Source organism: Notechis scutatus, chromosome 2, assembly GCF_049901735.1.
Source record: "Notechis scutatus isolate UNSWTSFEM ecotype Mainland chromosome 2, rNotScu1.2, whole genome shotgun sequence".
Classification (NCBI taxonomy): Eukaryota; Metazoa; Chordata; class Lepidosauria; order Squamata; family Elapidae; genus Notechis; species Notechis scutatus.
In genome coordinates, this window is record NC_142010.1 from 148,865,063 (window position 1) to 148,885,271 (window position 20,209).

Below are 20,209 nucleotides of genomic sequence, written 5' to 3' on the forward strand. Positions count from 1 at the left end.
AAGGATTATATAGCCCAAGATTATTTTTATGCCTGCGTGTTTCAGAGAAAAGGGAACCAGCCAGCATGCAGAAATTTTATCTTCATCTTGGTATACTTGACAAGCAATTGTAGTTTCCCCTTGGATGTCCATAAAAGAGAACATCAGGACTGTTTATATGTAGCTTTGGATCATTTTGCTCAATATATAAATGGATAAGTGTACTGTTGTTGATTCATTTGTTTAATTGAGTTCTGTTTATTTAATTTTAAGACATGTGGAGAACAGATCGCATTTTAGATCATATTTATTATGCAAGAATACTGGAAATTTAAAAGGGTTCACAAACAAGCACCACCATATTTACAATGTTCTAGTTACTAAAAAAAGATACACCAAGCATCAACAATTTATCCTCAGACTCTGAAAATCGTAACTGAGGTTGCAGTTATATTGCCACTACTTGATAACCAGTTATATTAAGTCCAATAGGCCTTGTATAGAAAATATTCATGAATAATTTAGTTCTTCTCTGACTTCCTGTTTTTCAATATAAATTAGACTCATATCTCTTATCTTTATAAATAAAAGCAAAGAGCTTCAGAAGGCCAACACCTATTTTAGCCCCATATACACTTTATTCCCCTTCAGAATTGCAATATAATATACTTCAGCATTCTCCATCTGGTTCATACTAATAGTATTCTTAGACTAGAGGACCCAATAATGGTTCATTCCAAACAAACCAAAAATCACAATTAGGAATAACACTATATACAACAATATTGAAAGAAAATGGCTCAGTGCCTAAGTAGTCCAGAAATAGAACAGCAGAAATTCTGAAAGGCAAAAAGTATAGAATCATACATGTCATAATGAAGATGGACTAAAATGGGTTTTTTTTTTAAAAAAATTCCTTATGTCTCCTGGCCCTCTCGCAACTGTCTCCCTATTCATCCTGCTTCCAAGTAAGATGCATGTAAGGATAACAATAAACATGGCAGAGGTAATGCTTTTGCTGACCTCACTGCAAAGTCTGCTGCTTCAGGTCCTTTCCCCTTGGTATGTGCACTCATTCCTTCCCAATTACCTGTACTGTATCTTTCTACTCAGGATAGGCACAGCTCATAAAATGAGTGCTGTTTTATGGGGGAATTGGTGACAGAAAGATGGTAAGAAACTTCTCCTGATTCACGAGTTACGGACACACTTTCAGGGACCATGTCCTTTGAGAATATGTTCACTTTCTGATTAACAATGTTTCTTCTATTTCTGAAGCTGTTTAATACTGTTTGTCCTCCCGATCTGGGTTGCTTAGTGCACTCATTCTGCCCTGGAGATTAGGTTCTTGTCAAATCCTGGCATTCCAGCAATCCTTTGTCCAAAAAATGGAAGGGACCTTATATTGTTCTTCTCACCACCCATAGGTTGGTTACTTGAGTCTAGACCTGGATTCATCACACCTATCTGAAGGCATCTTCTTTCCATGCTGATGATGAACTTTGAGTTGTGATATGTCCAAACACCACTGTGGTTGTTGGTTCATTTCAGGATGCTGTGTGATATGAGCTGAATGCTCTATATGGCTTCTTATCAGCCCAGGGACTTTTGTGCTTTTGGTCCTTCTTTCTTCTCTTGCTACAGATTTGTTTTGCTCTTTACTGTCATTTACCTCCTCTTTTTCTTTGTGCTCCATGGCCTCTCCTATTTTTTTCCTCTTTGTCTCCATCCTTCTCTTTGTCTTCTTTCTCTACCGGGGTGGGTGGGTGGGGATTATGAGTGCTCTGGGACTGGGACTGAAAATGATTGGGATGTAGACATAGAGGTGATTAAGGATATTCAGGATTCTCTGACCCTCTCTGGGGACCCAAGAGAAATACATGAAGAGACAATGCCATAGAAGCCTCAGAAGCCAAGACGGATGAAGCCCAACCTAGACTTATTGATACCTTCCAAGTTCACACACAGGAACATGACCACCTTCAAAGAGGCGAACAATACCCTGTGCCATCATTGGGATTGTGGAGTGATAATATGCATATCCACAATCTGGGTAAAAATCTTAAATGTTACTGAGTGCTGGATTTGCACCCACATTCCCACCCAAACAAACAAACTCTTATTAAACTTGGAGCACGAATCCAAGATGGTTCCGCTGTCTGCCTGAAACGTTCAAATCCTAGCTCAAAGGCAAAGTTGGAAGCTTATGAGCAGTGGGACTGTAGAGTCTTTGGGTGACCAATACTACCAGTCATTAGACCAATTGAATAAAATGGTATAAGGCCTTTGGGACGAATACTGATCTCCACCCTTCTATTTTATGCAATTTCATCGGCACTTTATGGGAATTGTTGCATATGAAAATATAGATGCTGAGAACCACAGCCGGCTGAGCTGCTCGTATCCCAATTGGTGGCTCTGATGTGGTAAGCTTGCTTATAAATATTTGTCACCTTTCTGGTCTGAAATTTGCACAGTGGGCATGGTTATCCCCCGTTTGAGTAATATATCAGAAAGAGTGGAACCACTGGATCCGCAATAAGTGTACCTTGGTGCAGGATTCAGTTCAGGAAAACCTTTTCAACTATGAAACATATGATACTGGAATCAAGAACTTAATTATGGATCTATTATACAACTGGGCAACTGGGCAGAGAGTATGCTTAATTTGATCGTACAGAGTATGTCCCAACTGAATAAAGAACACGATGAGATTAGGGAGGTTGTTCTCCAGAACCAGCTTGCTGTAGACATTGCGTTAGCAGTAAACAAAAAAAGGGAGGGACAGGGAGTTGTGCAGTTATACATGCTTACTATATTTCTAATTATCAAGTAGGTGTTAATCATACTATTCACCTCATGGAAAAGATTTGCAAATAGATTCACGGATGTTGACATCTCAGGAGTGTTCTTGGGGATATTTTCTTGGCTGATTGCTGCCTGGTGGGGATGGCCTACATAGATGTTCTTAGCTTTACTCTTCATAGTCTTCTGGATTCTTTTTGTTGTTGTTATTGTTATTGTTGTATACATCTTAAACCATGCAGGCTTGTCCTAAGAAATTGTACAGGGCGACTGAACTTCAAATTTCCCGAGGTGATACTTCTCCATATTGCTCAAGTATCAAAGGGGGATTATGATGATCAAGAGATTCTTGCATTGAAACAGCTGGATTGAAGAGAATAAATGAGTTGTAATAACATCAACTTGTCCATAGTTCAGGGAGGCATGACAGGAAACTTGTGCCCACATAGGGCACAATGGACTTGCTAAGATGCTTTTTTCTAAGTGTACTTGGTGAGCAACAACATTGTAGCAACTTGTTTTTTATCTACTTTTATCTATTTTCATGCCAATGGCTGTATTTCCTGCTTGTGTATCCCAGTAAACTATAAAGGCATGCTGAATAAATCACTTGGGGTTCTTCCAGCTTTATGGGAGGACCTACCTTTTTATAGATCTGAATAATCATGTGATTCAGAAAGAACTGGACTCTTTGTCTATGCCAGGCCAGGCCTAGGATTCCTGCATAACAAGAACTAAACATCAAATGTGTCCTTCCCATTTGGCTTTCTTGCTTTAAGCAAGCCTCTAATAATCCATTAGAAGTACAAACGTTGAAACTTTCCTCTAAGATATGCCCTTAGTCATATCTTGAAATTTTTTACTTCAGTTTGCAAAGGACTTCTCCCTAAATAAAATAGGCTGATGTTGCTTTCTTTCTCTTATAACCGTTTTAGAAACCGTGGTGGTGCAATGTGGTTAAAATGCAGTATTGCAGGCTAATTCAGCCCACTGCCAGGAGTTTGATCCTGACACCGGCTCAAGGTTGATTCAGCCTTCCATCCTTCCAAGGTTGGTAAAATGAGGAGCCAGATTGTTGGGAGCAATGTGCTGACTGTAAACTGCTTAGAGAGGGCTGTAAAACACTGCAAAGCAATATATAAGTCTAAGTGCTATTGCTATTGCTACTTCAACCACTCCCTTTAAACAAGTTCAAAACTAGTTGGATCAAACACACACACACACACCTTGCGTTTGAGACAACGGCGCTTGAGACATTTCCACTGACGTTTCATGCCAGGTCTTTGCCTCCGCAAACAGATTGCACAGGTCCCACAGTCCTCAGTTATCTTGCAGGCCTGACACATGCCACAATCAAGGCCCTGCAAACCAGAATGAGAGTGGAGAAGAGGTAACTGTTAAAACTTAAGACCGTGTGTAAGCCTATGCGAAGCTGGAAAAAAGCAGCAGAAAACAAGGAAAAAGGAAGGGAAGGAAAGGAAAAGCAGGAAGCAACCTATGGTACCTTTTTGACAATCTTCAAGCATCGGCGCAGCAAGCATTTGATGTCAATGTGGAACTTGGGGCTTTGGGCTCGCAGAACACATACACTGCAGATGCCGCAGTCCTGAGACATCTGGCAGGCCTGGCACACACCACAGCCAATTTGCTGCAAGGGCAGAGGGGTAGGGATAAACAAGGTTCCAGGGAAAGCAATCACCTCAGTGGCCCCATCACCTCAAAAGCACCACACTTCACCTATCTGACTGACCAGATCAAAAGCATCACACCGGATGTTCACATCAAGCCTTTAACTGCAATTTATCAAACTGCCAAACACAAAAACCCCACCACCTCTCTAAAGACATCAGGTGTTTTTAACTATTGTGAACTACTCAGGGTCACTATGCAGACAGGTGGTATGTTAATAAATTTAATAAATTGTTATTACATACACAATGTTAAGGCACAGTTGTCAGTTCTTTTCAACTGATATTGGCCTTATCAGCATCAACTTATTCCCAAGAACCTAGGATGTTGTAACGTATCAGCATAACCTATGCGCGGATCCAAGCTGTATAACCTTTTATAACTGACAGATGGAAATTTTGTCAATATGTAAGATTTTTCTATGTGCTGGCCAAAGTTTTTTGCTATGGCATCCAGTATGCTGATAACCACTGGGACCACCACAACTGATCTTTCAATTTTGATTTTCAGATCTTGATACTCTGTGATCTTTGCCAATGTTTGGTCTTCTATTGTACTAACCCCTGGTATTGCCTTCTTTTCAAGTTGTTGTCATTAACCCATGGTCCTCTACCATCTTGGGCTAAGATTCTCTGCAAAACACACTATTTAGGACATTTTGGCTGGAGATGGGGGCAACTATAATGCACAACCTGCCAAATCGACTATTTTGTTTTATAGCTCTATCTTATATTCTGTCGTGTTCCTAGGAGCTTTCTTTCTCCAAGAGGCAAACAAAATCTTAATCTTTTCATCTTAAAATCCAATCTTCAGCCCTGCTGCTGTCAATAAAGTACATGCTTCAGTACCTCTGCAATACGCTAATAGGTAGTCCTTGACTTACAACAGTTCATTTAGTGATTATTCAAAGTTACAATGGCACTGAAAAAAGTGACTTGTGACTACCTTTCACACATACAATCATTGAAGCCTCCAATTGGTCACGTGATCAAAATTTGGATCCTTGACAACTGGCTCATATTTATGACTTTGCAATGTTATGGGATCATGTGATTTTGACAAGCAAAGCCAATGGGGAAGCCAGATGCACTTAACAACTGTGTTACTAACTGAAAAACTGCAATGATTCACTTAACAAATGTGGCAAGAAAGGTTGTTAAAATGGGACAAAACTCACTTAACAAATGTCTCACTTAGCAACATAAATTTTGGGCTCAATTGTGGTCGTAAGTCGAGGACTACCTGTACTCTAAATCCAAAACACAGCACCTTCTAGTTGGGCTGGACATGCTGACTACAGATTATAGGAAATGAAGAGCAAAAGCATCTAAGAATCTCTCATTGGGAAAGCCTCCTCTAATATATTCCAGTATACAGCCAAGTTGTGTTTCAATTACAAACAAACAATATTCAAATTTGGGACGGATTCGTAGCTTTTCAGCTCTTCCATTTTCCAGGTCTACCCTTCTGCCTATCTGGGGTAAAACTGCTCTTTCATCAATTGCAAAGTGAATAGCAAACACGGAAGTGCAATCCATAAAAATGCAGGCTAATAATAAGATGCATACTTGTATCTTATAATGTTGCAGTAGCATTTTTATTTGGTACAGGCTTAGATCTAAGCACAGTACCTTTTATACTCACATACTTCAATACACTTTCTAAATAAAACAGAAAATGTGACTGCGTCTTAGATCAGAGTTCCCCAACCTTTCCAGCTTTGTGGACCAGCTTGGGGGTGGGAGGGGGTGGGAGAGGGGATGGTTCCACAAGAGTGGTAGGCAAGCATGTGTACACGCTCAGCTCCATTTGCGCAAGTGACGCACAAATGGAGCACACTCGCCCGTGCTTGTGTACTTCTCACACAAGCGGGGATGCGCGCACACATGCTCACCCACCACTTCTGTGGCCCAGTTCCAAAGGGATTGAAGCCGAGTTGTGGGCCGCAGCCCCAGGAGTTGGGGACCCCTGTCTTAGATCTTACCTTGTAATATCTTTGCTCCCTGTTAAAAGCTCTTCTCTGAGCTGAAAGAGGCAAAACAAGTAAGTAAGTAAAGCTGGCACACAAAAACATTGTCTTAGTTTAGCAGCATAGAAAAGAAGTCCATCAATCCAAAGGTTACTAGGCACAATAAGTGAATCAGACATCTGCCACATTGCCTTGCTTCTCAGGCAGAATAGAAGATGAGCAAATATTTAGATTAGAAGAAAACAAAGGAAGGTTTCCAGCAGTCTTTCTGATTGACACAATTGTTATCTCTGAAACAGACTTAGAGAAGTTCAAATAGAGAAAGCAAGGGAGATGGATGCTTTGGCACACTTATGCACTAGAACCTTCTGGTCAAAAAAAGGTTTTGCAGATTCTTACCTTGCCTTCAAATATAAGGGGTTAGTAATATTTTATTGAAGAAAAGAAGGAAGAGAATGTATTTTTCCTACTGACATTTAATTACTTTGATGGCTTGACAAGCGGGCCAAATTGATAGCCTTGAAAACCCTGTTCTCTTCCTTAAAACCAAGAGGCTCAAACCCCTCCGGAGGAATTCCATTGGACTTGCATACTCGAAGTCCAACTCAGAGCACCTTTGGTTAGATTCATTCTCTTTTTCCTCTAGCAAAAGAGAAAGAGTAAACCAAGAGACTCTCCAAGTACCACAAGTTGGGAGAGTCCTCCAAGTCACAATGAGGTCTAAGGTCATAATAACTCATTCCAAGTAATGACTAACACTTAGATTGAACGATATCCCTGAGCCTCCGAGACAATCCCAAGTTCCCTCTGGAACCTAACAGGGTCCCTGTGGCTGGAAGCACAGGAAAACTCTAAAGCAATCAAAGGGTCAACTGATCATGACAAAAGACCAATGTCAATTATCCTCATATCCAAATCTTGTCACTTTTCTCCTGAGACAAAAACCAGATCTGGCATAACCTCCTCTGTGCATCAGAGCATTGATGGTTTGAGTAAGGTCCATGGTTTTCATAGTGCCTGTGAGCCATCTCTGCTTCCACTTCCAGGAAAAAAAAACAGATTGAAGGAAATTCCACCACTACCTCAGAGCTGAATAACTCTAACAACAGAGCTCCTATGCAGCAGGAAAGCTAATTTAGTAATAGCGACCCCAACTGATCCCTAGTGTGCAAATTCAAACACTGGATCTCATATCCAGGAATCTGTGGCACGGGCGCACCTGGAATCACATCATTGTTGATAACATAAAAGAAAAGCAGCCATCCTTTCAAAAGCTGTCAAGACATGGCTTTGCAATCTTTGTCTACAAAGATTTAAATCATTCATGGTCAAGGGTGGCATTTTCATCTTTGCCACAGCAGTACAGATAGTCCTTGACTTACGACCCTTTGTTTAACAATGGTTGAAAGTTACAACAGCCTTGGAAAAAGTGACTTACGCTCTGTAACTTGAACTTACAACTGTTACCCTTCCCCCATGTTCACATGATTGCAACTTGAGTGCTTGGCAACTGGCTTGCAATTATGACCATTTGCAGCATCACATGATCATGATTTGCAATCTTTTATGCCTGTGTTCAGCAAAGACAAACAGAGCGAAAATGTTCTTTGAGAAGTTTAACAACCGTGTGACTTGCTTAACAACTGCCATAAAAATTGTCATAAAATTGGGCCTGACTTGACTTACAACCGCACCAACTTACAACATAAATTCCAATCCCAATTGTGACTGTTGAGAACTAACTGTATCAGCCCCTTCCTTCTAGATATTAATGAGCAACCTGACACACATTCAGTCACATGAGAAAAAAAGAGGTGCTTGCAAAGCAAGAGAGACACAGTGAGACATTGCATGAAAGCAATGAAGTCCAAACACTCAGCCACCTGCCTTCTCCAAGCAGTGACTAAGGCTTTGATCAACCACCCATCAAATCCTCACATAAAATTATCAATTATCAATTATCTGCAGAGAACAGCCTCTGAGAGCTTTCAAAAACTCAGGCAAATCAGCCCTGAATCCATCCTCTCCTGGGTCTTGGTTAATGCAAAACCCAAAACCCAGGTGAGCATATATCCAAGAGAGGAACACATCCCTCTGAGCCCACCTGCACATCTCAGACATGCCAGATTGACACTTTTACCCTTGGTAAAATCATGAATGAGGACGTCCTTTTTACATACTGATTAGGGGGTTTCACAGCAATAGCCAGAACAGAGCTATTGAGGATCCAATGAGTAGAAACAAAGGCCAGACAGTGAGTACACTTTCAAATACTGGGTCTGGTATTCCGCAGGTATGGCCCGCCCCCAGATTCCCACCATACCTTCCTCTGCCTGTTACCATTGTAATATTCCTACCCACCTTCTCAACAACTACTTCTAGCTTTTCCCCCCTCCACACTTCCTACTGAGAGAATGGACAGTTAATCCTTTAATTGCTTTAGTGGAACATAAATAAATAATCTACCATTCCAGCACAGCATCAATAAAACAAATCCTTGCATTGTCACCTTATCACTTGAAATACCAACCTCTGCAGTCTGGGCAGAGCCACCGACAACGTCTCTGAGATGGTAGCATTATTTCTGGGAACTGTCCCTGACAGCTGGCACAGCACCTGGAAGAAGAGATGGACAGAATTATTCCTTTTCACCCATATTGTAATTCTTTTTTACTCAGTTGCTTATTGCAACCTGCTTTATCATTCCAAGAGATTTTCAAAACTGCTCTCCAAAGATTTCCACTATATAACCATAATTGGCTGTATTATCAGCAATAGTAATAACATAGCAATCATATGGTGCCAATGATTTAACGGCAATATTTTTATCCAATGTTTGATTTGCTTTGTCATAATTATCTGGCTATTACTGGCTAGACAGCACAATTCACTGAAGATATTCAGGTCAGGGGGAAACATGGCTTAGCTTAGGATGGAGGGTATCTTTCTGAGTATCTGCAGTAAGTTATGAACATTTCATGCTATCAAAAGATATTACACACTAAACCTTGAACACTGAGATTTATGTTCTGAATTTGTTCAAAAGTGTGCATAGTCACACATATAACAAGAGTGTGACAGGCCGCTGAAATAGGATTCAAAGTTTCTAGCTGAAAAAAGCTTCCAAACTTCAAAGGTCTATGGGTGTCCTATCTGAGTGAAAATCAAGTTGTCTGTTTTTAAAACTTGCATATCTAGAGAACTGACTAATTATTGGAGATTATCTGACTCGAACACTGATCTTCTCTTAGTCACAACATTCCTTGCCTAAACTGTATTCTTTCTGCCTTCATCCTATTCAAATGTGTGATATAATTTAGTCTTAATATACCCTCCTGTATTCCATTACTTTATGTCTGGAGTTAATGCCACGGTTAGGAAAGACCAATAAAGTTATCAATTTGTAATTTGTTTCCTAAATAGCAGCCCTACAAAAAGCAATAGAAATCATTTAAAAATGATGAGAAACGAGGTACAGAAATCTCAAAGTGCATGGAGTATGCTTTTGCCAACATTAATCTAACGAAAGAATGTATTCCTCATTTTTTAAAAAAAACAAAACTTGCACTATTTGGGAATGAAGACAACATTATATCATTTTATCTGTCACCCACAGGGAATTAATTATGAATAATTTGATCAGGAAAAAATGATTCATGCAGAAACCACGTGAGCTATTTGAAATAAGGCAGCTTATGCCTTCTTGCCTCAGGCTTTAATCTCTTGTTTAGCTATTGTTCAAAGTTAGGATGGTACTGAACAAGGGGGAACTTATCACCTGCCTGCAAAATTCAAGGCATCCCAGCAAGGGGATGCAAAGGGGTCAAAGGGGAGCAATTCAGACACTTAGCAAGAAGCTCACAATTATAATGATTGCAGCAGCAGTGTATCGTAGTCACATGAATGCCATTTGTTTCCTTCCCTGCCAGCTTCCCATAAGCAAAATCAATGGGGAAGCCAAGGAGACTTGTAAATAATTCCTGCTATTTTCTTCACCTATCTGCCCGCTCATGGCACCTACTCTTTGCCAGCGCACCCTAGCGTTGACCCACAAAAACCGCCACGCTCCAAAGCACTTGCCTGTGGCACCCGTACACACATCCACACTCCATAGTGCTTGCCAACAGCAACTGCCCACCCGTTCATACACAGCAGCTGCTGCTGGCACCCACCTGCCGTACTCCGTTGTGCCTGCTTGGAGCATCCATCCAACTGCCTGTGGCTGTCACCTGGAACTCTTGCCCATTGGCCTGTTTGCCCTGGGATTCCCCCCTTTTCCCATATCATGGTCACATGAGAGCCTCAGTTAATGAACTGCATGGTCCTGAGACCACAATGGCAACTGAGACTTTAGGACTGCTATTAATCAAGTGATATGGTCATGTGACATTGTGCTTTATGACTTCATTGCTGAATGATGGAAATTCCAATCCCAACTGTGGTAACCCGGTAACTCTGTGGTCACCGTTATTTCATATAAACCTGGTAAGAATTATTTTTTTAAGCCCTGATGTAGAAATGTCAGTTCTGATCAAATTATTGGCTTTCCAAATATGATTTTGTAAGTGTTTAAATTCAATTTCAGTTCGTTTTAACCTGCAACAGAGTTATTTTTTGGTAAAAGAGAGAACTCTTTGCCTCAGAACAGGGCTGTCAAACTCGTGGCCCACAGACCGGATGCGTCACACACTGGCCATGCCCAAGCCCGGTTTAGCGAAGGGGGGAAAGTCAAGATACACCATGATGACACGAGTTTGACACCCCTGCCTTAGCATTTGGCTAGTAATGGCTTAGCTAGAATGGAGTCACATTATCCGATTTTGGAAAAGTGCAATAGCTCACTCTATTAAAATCTATATTTGAATTTATGATTTTTTGTGAGTAAATTTAAGAAGAAGAAAAACAATCAACTGGCAACAATCTGCTGGTAATGGGACAAGGGAACTGCTCACGCCATAGCTTCCTTTGGATTGCTCTCCTGCAATGTCACATCTTCTATTTTATCTGGAGAAGGAATGGGTGGAAGATGCTGCCGACAACGTTGTTTGGGCAGCTTTGGTGCCAGTTGATCCAGAGTAACAGGAAGCTCTGATTGTTGACTCTGCATATTGGCTTGGTTCTCTCCCAGAAACTCTAATTCCAGCTCTGAAGGTTTCTGGTCCAGAAGCCTGTGTCCTGGAGAAGGCTGAGGCTCTAGAAACACCTGCAAATAAGGTGGTTTCTTGCATGGTAAGGTGGTTGCTCCCAGATGCAGTAGGTGCTTTTTGCTGCTCTTTTTGATCTGTTGGAGAAGAAACAGAATGTGGCCTCAGCCCTATGGACAGGTAGACTCTTGTCTACAAATAAAAGCTTACTTCAAGGTTAATGGCTATATAAGATCCATCCTTCACCTTCAACCAAGTGCCATTTCTGAACCAAAAAGACAGAATTCCTATATATCAACTAGTAACCAAATCCTTCCATCCGTGAAAATGTTTTACCAAGGACTAAAAATCAGGGAAATTAATCAGTTGTACAAGCCAATCCATGATCTGTCCAGTCCATTTGCTTTTACATTGCTTCACCCAGGCAAAGGGTACCTGTTAAGTGCTTTCTCATTCAAACACTAAAACAAAACATTGTAGGATACAACTTAAAAAACCAAGGATTAGAATCTTCGCTTTGCATGGAAAGAGTGGTAAACAGTTACCTTATGGTACTTTTAATCACATGGATTTCCATTTGTAACTGTATGTGGGAATGACCTTGGTAGATAGGAGCCTAGACCTGGGGTGTCAAACTGGCGGCCCACAGGCCAAATGTGTCAAACACAGGCCACGGCCACTCCAGCTCCATGAAGGGAAAAAACATCGCAATACGTAACATGACAACTTGACGCCACAAGTTTCACCTGTGGCCTAGACAGTGGCTTGATAAACTGAAATTTGAGGAGGAAGAGTGGTGAAAGCATCTCAGAAAGGATCTTCCCTAGTTTTTTGGGAGAGTAAAAATAAGGGATGGGAGGACTACTTTCAGACTTGCAAGAATGTAAGCCTGCTATACAGAGTTAATACTCCTGGTTATGGTTCTTGTCTGGCTAATATAGGTAGTCCTCAACTTTACAATCACAATTGAGCCCAACATTTATGAGAAATTTGTTAAGTGAGGTTTGCCTCCTTTTACAACTTTTCGTGCCATATTTGTTAAGCTAATCACTCTCGTTGTTAAATTAGCAACATGGTTGTTAAGTGAATCTGATTTTCCCATTGACTTTGCTTGTCAGAAGGTCGCAAAGGGGATCACATGACCCCGGGATACTGCAACAGTCGCAAACATGAGTCAGTTGCCAAGCATCCGAATATAAATCATGTGACCATGCAACAGTTGTTAAGTGTGAAAAATGATTGTAAGTCCTTTTTTTTCAGTGCCGTTGTAACTTTGAATGGTCACTAAGTGAAGTGTTGTAAATCGAGGACTACCTGTATCACAAGGTTAATATCCATGGAGAATTGAAGGCAAGTAAAATTGTTAGTGTTCCAGAGAACACAACTAATTTACCACTAATTTACCAGGATATCTTTGGAATGTACTTTTGGAATAGCTTTCCAAATTGCTAGTAATCACTAGTTAATTTCTATTCAGCCAAACAAGAAAACCAATCATGCTGATGACTTTTCACCTCTTCTGCCTTATCACATTTTTTCAGTTGGCAATCAAGCTACCAATCATAATGTTCTGGCTTGTGAAGATGTGTACACTCACCCTCTGAGGACTTTCTTCAGTAGGTGAGAAGGGTGCTGAGGGCAGGGCCTGCAAGGAGGAGATAAGAGGCAGAGGAGACAGTTAAACTTAATACTTAATACACTACTAGTACTGCTACTAGGCATTATAGTCTAGTTATTTATTCCTAGTTTAGGAAGGTCCAAATGTAATCCTAAATTGAGAATTATCTGTAGATCTCAGATTAAATTGTCTCACAAAATAAAGTGAGACAATTATTTTATTTTATGACGATAAAATAAAGGAAGGGCTGGCAATAAACAAAATAAACATACAGAAATCTACTTTGGAAAAATGAACAACCAAAAATACTTTAAAAGCTGGGATTAATTGGAAGCGGGCATCAAGACAAAACCTTTGCAATATGACTAGGAACAGAATTCACAGCAACCAATTAAGCTATCACAGCCAGTGTTACCTATAATAATACCTCTGTGTTTGGTTCAACAAAAATTCCTCTCCTGTAATCAAAATCAGTCAGATCCCGTGAGCATCCCAGCAATCTCAACAGCTCTACTCTGCTGCGGATCTTCTCTCCTCTCGGGCTGTGAGAGAAAGTGAAGCTATTGTTAGAAACTTTCAGAAAAAAAAATTCAATGAAAATAAGAGCATCACCTTATATAAAATGGAAAGCACCACCTTTCCATTTTCTGCTGCTGCCTCCTTATTCCATTACAAGACCAACGTGGATGCTAAAAATGAACCAAGTTCTTTGTTAGTATATGTAATTTCAGGCTGTATGGGAAGCAGGTCACCTAATGTATTAGCAACAGTAACCAAGAGTTCTGTCTTATTGTTCCCAGCGAAATAATAGTCGGAACATCTCCTAACTTAACGTATTTTCAGAATTCATTTGATTTTCAAAAAACATCTCCTATCCTCACAGCCTTTAAGAATCTTTAGCACAGGAGGAAGAAGGCGGAGCCTCCTAGCTGACAGACCGTAGATCGCATCTCTCTGCGGCTATGGTCCATGCTCTTTTGTTGGAAAGCCCCGATCATTACGATTAGGGGCTGAAGCTGCCTTGGAGGGGCGGTGGAGTAAGGGGAAGCCGCAAGCCAGGTTGAAGGGAGCCGCATCTCCCCTCCTGGGCTTGGCCTTTTTCCCCCCGAAGACGACTGCAGCAGTGGTTTAAAATGGCCACCCCGAAGAGGAGGACTCAGCTGGATTAAGATTTGTGGAGGAGGGAAGAAAGAGGCGGATAACATCTGAACCAGGACAATTGGGCGATACAACTAAACAAAAGGTAACATGGAATTTTTAAGAAAAGAAAAGTGTGCGGTGAAATTACAAAGGGACAGGAAAAATATATATATATATTTCTGATAGCTAAGCGGGGCTTCGAACCAGGAAAGGAAGAAGCCGGAACTAAAGATTTAACTAAATTGGACTAAAATATTTTGGCAATAAACAGGCATAAAATAAAGCTGAACTTAAGATTGTCAAAAAATAATAAAAATAAAGTTTACAAATTGGAGACTGTGCTGGAATATTGAGGTTTGAAAAACCCTAAATAAAAAAAAATAGGGGAAAAAGGTGAAGACTTTGTATAATGGAGAGTGCCACCTTTCAACAAAAACTTGAGCTCAAATAAAAGGGAAAGCATCCTGTTTCTGAATGAATTTGTGTGGATATAACATTAAAGAAATATTGAAACAAAGTAAGAATCTTAGAAAGTGAAAGCAGAATCAGAATAAAGAAAAAAGCAAGGAAAGACTGACTGTGGGATTGATTGATGTTTTTGGTATAGACCCTGGGCTGGAATAATTGAGAACTTTAGAAAATTGAAAGAAGAAAGAAGGAAAGTAAAGTGGTTTTTTTGTGGATTTTAATGATCATAAAATACAAGAGTGTGTAATTATGATATCTCTTCGGGAATTAAAAATGGAACTTAAAAATATGAGAGAATTACTATAGGAAAGAGGCGAATCACTTTGTTCTGTGTTAGAAAAAATGGAAATGGCGATTGAAGAACAAGAAGAGCTTTGGAGGAGGAGGAGTCGACTCAAGGAGAAGACATCTTAAATAGACAACTAACACAAAGAACGCTACAAAGAAGTGGGGAAAGGAGGAAGGTTAAAAAGTTGAGACTTAAGAAGGCAATCAAAAGGGGGAATACCTGTGAAGTCGGGAAAGACAGAAAGACCCAGCAGAAAAGGGGAAAGGAAGATATTAAGAAAGAGAGAGATATAAACTGGAATGAGAAAAGATATGGGGAAAAGAGGGGGAGGAGAAGCAGTAAGAAACAGGCGCATGAAATAAAGAAATACGGAAATAGTAAAATATTGAAAAGAAATTGTTTTTTCAGAGATAATGGTTGATGAATTAAAAAGGGGATTCTGCAGGGTGACAAGGGGTAATAAGAATATTTCTGCAATTAAAAATATTTAGAAAATAGGGTAATATAGATACTGATAACTCTTATTAAAAATCAAGGGGGGAAAATATGCTGTGGAATCCAAGTGAAAAGATGTAATGATTATTATTGTAACTTGTTAAAAATAATGGTTTATTGGGAATTAAGATGAGGGAATAAAGGTATATTTTAATCATTGAGGTGTCACACTCAAAACAGTAAAAGGGGGGAAACCTATACTTGTTTTTTTTTTTAGTGTTAAAATTTGTATTAATCTAGAATTTATAAAAAGAATATGTAATGGAAAGGGAATATGACACACTAAAGAACCAACTAAATTAATAAGTTAATATAGACTATTAAAAGCAAGGAGAGACATTAGTAACTTTTTATTGTTATTATTATCATTATTATTATTATGCAAATACATATTGTTTATCTTTATTTTTAAAATAAATATTAAAGGATTATATTTGAAATAATTGAAACAAAAAGATGTTTTGATTAAGATTAATGAAAGAGGCTAGAATTAATGTGTTTGTTTCTCTCCTTACTGAAAATTTGGAATGGAAAAGGTAATAATAGAATTAAGTATGCATATATCAATGTATAATTGCTGTCATAATTGTATGTAAAGGTGATGACCCAGAAATATGTTGTCCACTAAAAAGAGATTTTTGTTTTTATGTGAAAAACTGAATAAAATTTGTTAAAAAAAATTTTTTAGCACAGAAGATATAGTGGGGAAAAAAACCCAAAATTGTAGACTCGTTCTCTATGCCTATCTCTTCTGCACCTCCACCCCCCCCTCGCCAAATCAATCCCTGGCTGGAAATCTCTTATTTAGTTTTCATACCCTATTATATTTGGCTGACCTCATCTCGGCTCAGAAGCTGAGTTGGGTTGGTTGATGGTATAAGATGGGAGATCAAAAAGTACAATGGATAGAGATTAGACTGGGAGGTTAGAAGGTATCCACATATGGTAGACCCTCTTGTCACGACCATAATTCATTCCATAACTTTGGCGATTTCTTCGTCTTCAGGAACTTCTGGGTCAGGGGTCGTGTTTGATCGCCACCCAAGTATGTGTTCGTGACCAGACTCAAAAATTTTGTGAATTTTTTGATCGGAACCCAAGTTGGTCATGGTCAGAAGCATTTGTGACTAGAGGTTCTACTGTTTCTAGAGAGCTTCACATGTTCATAAAATGTTCAGGAGTCAAGATAAACTTAAAAGAATGCATAGCCTTAATATAATGGGTAAATACAGTATTTCCACCTTGGATCCATTTTTATATAGTTATTTTTCTCAGTGGTGATGATGGACATAAAGGTAGAAGAGAGTTGATTTCCAAATTGGTTTTTTTTTTCCACCAACATTTTGACTCTCTAGTAGGAGAACCTAGGCTGTATCACTGAATGCTGACAAGCAGGATAAATTAATCACTAGGCAAATCAATGTATTCTTAATTATGTTCTATGTGGACTTCCAGAGGAAGAAATAGCAGACTTAAGATGGCTCCATGGAAAATGGACTGTGGCGAGCAACGAAGAGCTGGTGAGTAGACCGGGTATTTGAAACTCTTTAGGCAAACAGAGGATGAGAAATCACCTACAAGAGCTCCAGACAATTGCTCCTCCCAAGGAGACTGCAAAACAGTGGTCTCTGGCAGGTTTTGAGCACTGAGAGATGAGAGAATATCCATATTGCTCAAACCATGGTCCAGCACTTTTAAAAGGAGACTAAGTTTGTTTAATTCTTTTTCTAATCACCCTAGGAAATAGCTTATTAACTATTTTTCACCTATTAGAAACCTTTGGATTGAAGTCTGAAAACACCAAGTGAATCTGCCTTTAATCTTTAATGTGTACTAGAAGGAAATGTATGCATACTTGCATGTTTGCATTATGTATCAATCAAAACTGTTGATCATTATAACACATTATATTTTGTTTCCTTTTTTCTTTTTTGTTGTATTTTTTCACCTTTTAAAAAGCATTTATCATGCATTTTTTCTTTGGTGATGGTGACGATTATTGTTGTGTTTTGTTTCTTTTTTTCTGTTATTATTTTAAAATAAATAAATAAATCCTTTCCTGTACTTTTTGAAATTTTTCTAAGATATAAAGAAGATAAACAATTTTAAAACTTGGAAACTAGAGGGAAGGGGCGTTTGTTCTTACCTGATACGCCCGTTCTCGTCGAGCTGCGAAGAGCATCCAGACTGGGAGGTGCTCCAGTCTCTGCACTCACAGGCTGAGCTTGAATTGAGGAACGCTCCTCCTCCTCCACGTGACTCCTCCGTAGCGTTCCCCAGTTTTGCGAAGACGAGAAGAAAAAAAACGTGTTCTCATCCTAACTACCTAATGGTTCATTGGCCGAAACAAGATTCCCCACCAGACGGTGAAATTAGGGTGGGGCTGGATGCTCTTCGCAGCTCGACGAGAACGGGCGTATCAGGTAAGAACCAACGTCCCTTCTCCATAGAGCTGCTCAGAGCATCCAGAGTGGGACATACCAAAGCTTGGCCTGTCCTACGGGAGGGACTCCGTCTGGGTCGGAAGCCCCTCTGGGTCTCTGAGGACCCGCTGTGACAGGTAAGACCTAGAGATTGTTGCTCTGATCCAACGGCCTATAGTTGACGGGGATACTTTGTGACCCAGTGTCTTGGGCTGGAATGAAAGGAATAAAGATTCCGACTTCCTAAAGGGCTGAGTGCGCTTGATGTAAATACGCAGAGCACATCTCACATCGAGGGTATGCCACTGTCTTTCCCTATCCCGCGAGGGTCTGGGACAAAAGTTTGGGAGAATGAGTTCCTGCGCTCTGTGGAAAGCTGAGTTGGTTTTGGGCAAGAAGGTGGGGTCAGGTTGGAGAACCACTCTATCTGCGTGAAAAACGCAGAGGTCCTTCCTAACGGCCAGGGCTGCGATTTCCGATATCCGACGGGTGGATGTGATGGCTACAAGGAACACTACCTTGAATGTTAAAAACTGGAGGGTTGTCTCCCTTAGGGATTTGAAGGGGTGTTTAGTGAGTGAAATGAGGACTTTATTAAGGTCCCAGGTTGGGTACCAGTGTACAGTTGGAGGGTGTAAATTAGTGGTTCCTCTAAGGAAGGCCCGAATACGAGGGTGATGGGAAAGGGAGCCAATGTCGTCGCAAGAGATGACGATTGTTAAAGCTGCGACCTGTCGTCTCAATGTATTGGGGGATAGCCCTTTATTCAGTCCCTCCTGAAGGAAGTCCAAAATTTGAGCTATAGAAGGAGAGAGCGGGTTGATTTGGGATTTGTGGCACCATCTACAGAAAATGGTCCATGTGGCGTTATAGATTCGGGTGGTTGAGGGCCGTCTGGCAGCTAGAATGGTGTCAATGACCTAGTTAGAAAACTTTTCTCTCTTTAAATGGTCCCGCTCAACCTCCAGACGGCTAATTGGAGCCACTGTGGATTCGGATGCCGAAGGGGCCCCTGAGACAGCGAGATCCTGTCCGGTGGGATCCTCCGGGGGGGGGCTACTGATAGGTTGCGGAGGTCCGCAAACCACGGTCGTCTGGGCCAGTAGGTGGTCACCAGAAGCAGTTCCGCCTTCTCGTGGATCAACTTCTGGATGACTCTGGGAATTAGGGCTAGTGGGGGGAATGCGTACAGGAGTCCTGTGGGCCAGGGACAACGTAACGCGTTGTGATTCTCCGCCCCGTGAGATGAGTACCTTGAGAAGAATCTCGGAAGCTGAGCGTTGAGCGGGATGCGAAAAGGTCCACGACCGGTTGTCCGAAGATTGTGGACGCCTCCTGAACAGTGACGGATGGAGGCGCCATTCTGACTGGTCTATAGTGGCCCTGCTCAACCAGTCTGCTTGGATGTTTGAAACTCCCGAGATGTGTTCTGCCTTGAGAGAGAGGAGATTGGTCTCCGCCCAGCGGCAGAGGCGTTCGGCCTCCCTCATTAGCCGAATGGATTGTGTGCCCCTGTCTGTTGATGTGCGCTTTGGCTGTGATATTGTCTGTTAGGATAAGGACATGACGTCCGCGTACCTGGGGAAGAAAGCTGCGTAGGGCCAGGTGTACAGCGTGAAGTTCCAATCCAGTTTATATTGCACAATTGTTCTGTTGCCAACCATCTGCCCTGGGATGTGAGCAAGTGGACGTGAGCGCCCCATCCGGATGGGCTGGCATCTGTGGTGAGGGTGAGCCTCTGGGGCTCCTTGAAGTAATGACCTTTGTTGATGGCCGGTTTGGCCCACCAGAGGAGGGACGTGAGGACCTTTGGAGGTACCCTGACCATGCATTTTGAGTTGCTTCTTCCGGATCTCTGGTATGGAAAGAGGAACCACTGTAGGGATCTGGTGTGTAAACGGGCCCAGGGAACAACAGAAATGCATGAAACCATTTTTCCTAATAACTTTGACAAGTCTAATAAAGTCACCTTTTTTGATCGCCTGATCTCTCTTACAGATTTTTGGATGCTAAGGAGTCTTTCCGAGGACAGGAAGACCATCCCTTTAGCCGTATCAATCACCGCCCCCAGGTGGGTTATTCGGGTAGATGGAGATAGTTGACTCTTTTTCCAATTTATAAGAAAACCATGATCTTGGAGAGCAGTGAGGGTAACTCTGGTGTTCCTTTCTGCTTGACGTTTGGAGGGGG

At 40.9% G+C, this 20,209-nt stretch overlaps 1 protein-coding gene across 31 annotated transcripts in view; it reads right to left on the minus strand.

Annotated features, from left to right (window-relative positions):
* Window positions 1-20,209, minus strand: part of LOC113422969 (methyl-CpG-binding domain protein 1) — an 87,798-nt gene that overhangs the window by 42,330 nt on the left and 25,259 nt on the right. For 18 of the 31 annotated variants that reach the window (XM_087956601.1, XM_087956594.1, XM_087956586.1 and 15 more), the window contains exons 3-9: window positions 13,632-13,746; window positions 13,184-13,231; window positions 11,395-11,723; window positions 8,973-9,058; window positions 6,458-6,498; window positions 4,289-4,432; window positions 4,011-4,145 (exon numbers count right to left, since the gene is read on the minus strand). In XM_087956601.1, the coding sequence (XP_087812727.1) occupies window positions 4,011-4,145; window positions 4,289-4,432; window positions 6,458-6,498; window positions 8,973-9,058; window positions 11,395-11,723; window positions 13,184-13,231; window positions 13,632-13,746 (898 nt within the window). The remainder of the gene's footprint in view (window positions 1-4,010; window positions 4,146-4,288; window positions 4,433-6,457; window positions 6,499-8,972; window positions 9,059-11,394; window positions 11,724-13,183; window positions 13,232-13,631; window positions 13,747-20,209) is intronic. The other 13 variants (XM_087956606.1, XM_087956615.1, XM_087956609.1 and 10 more) reach the window with 1 other exon arrangement.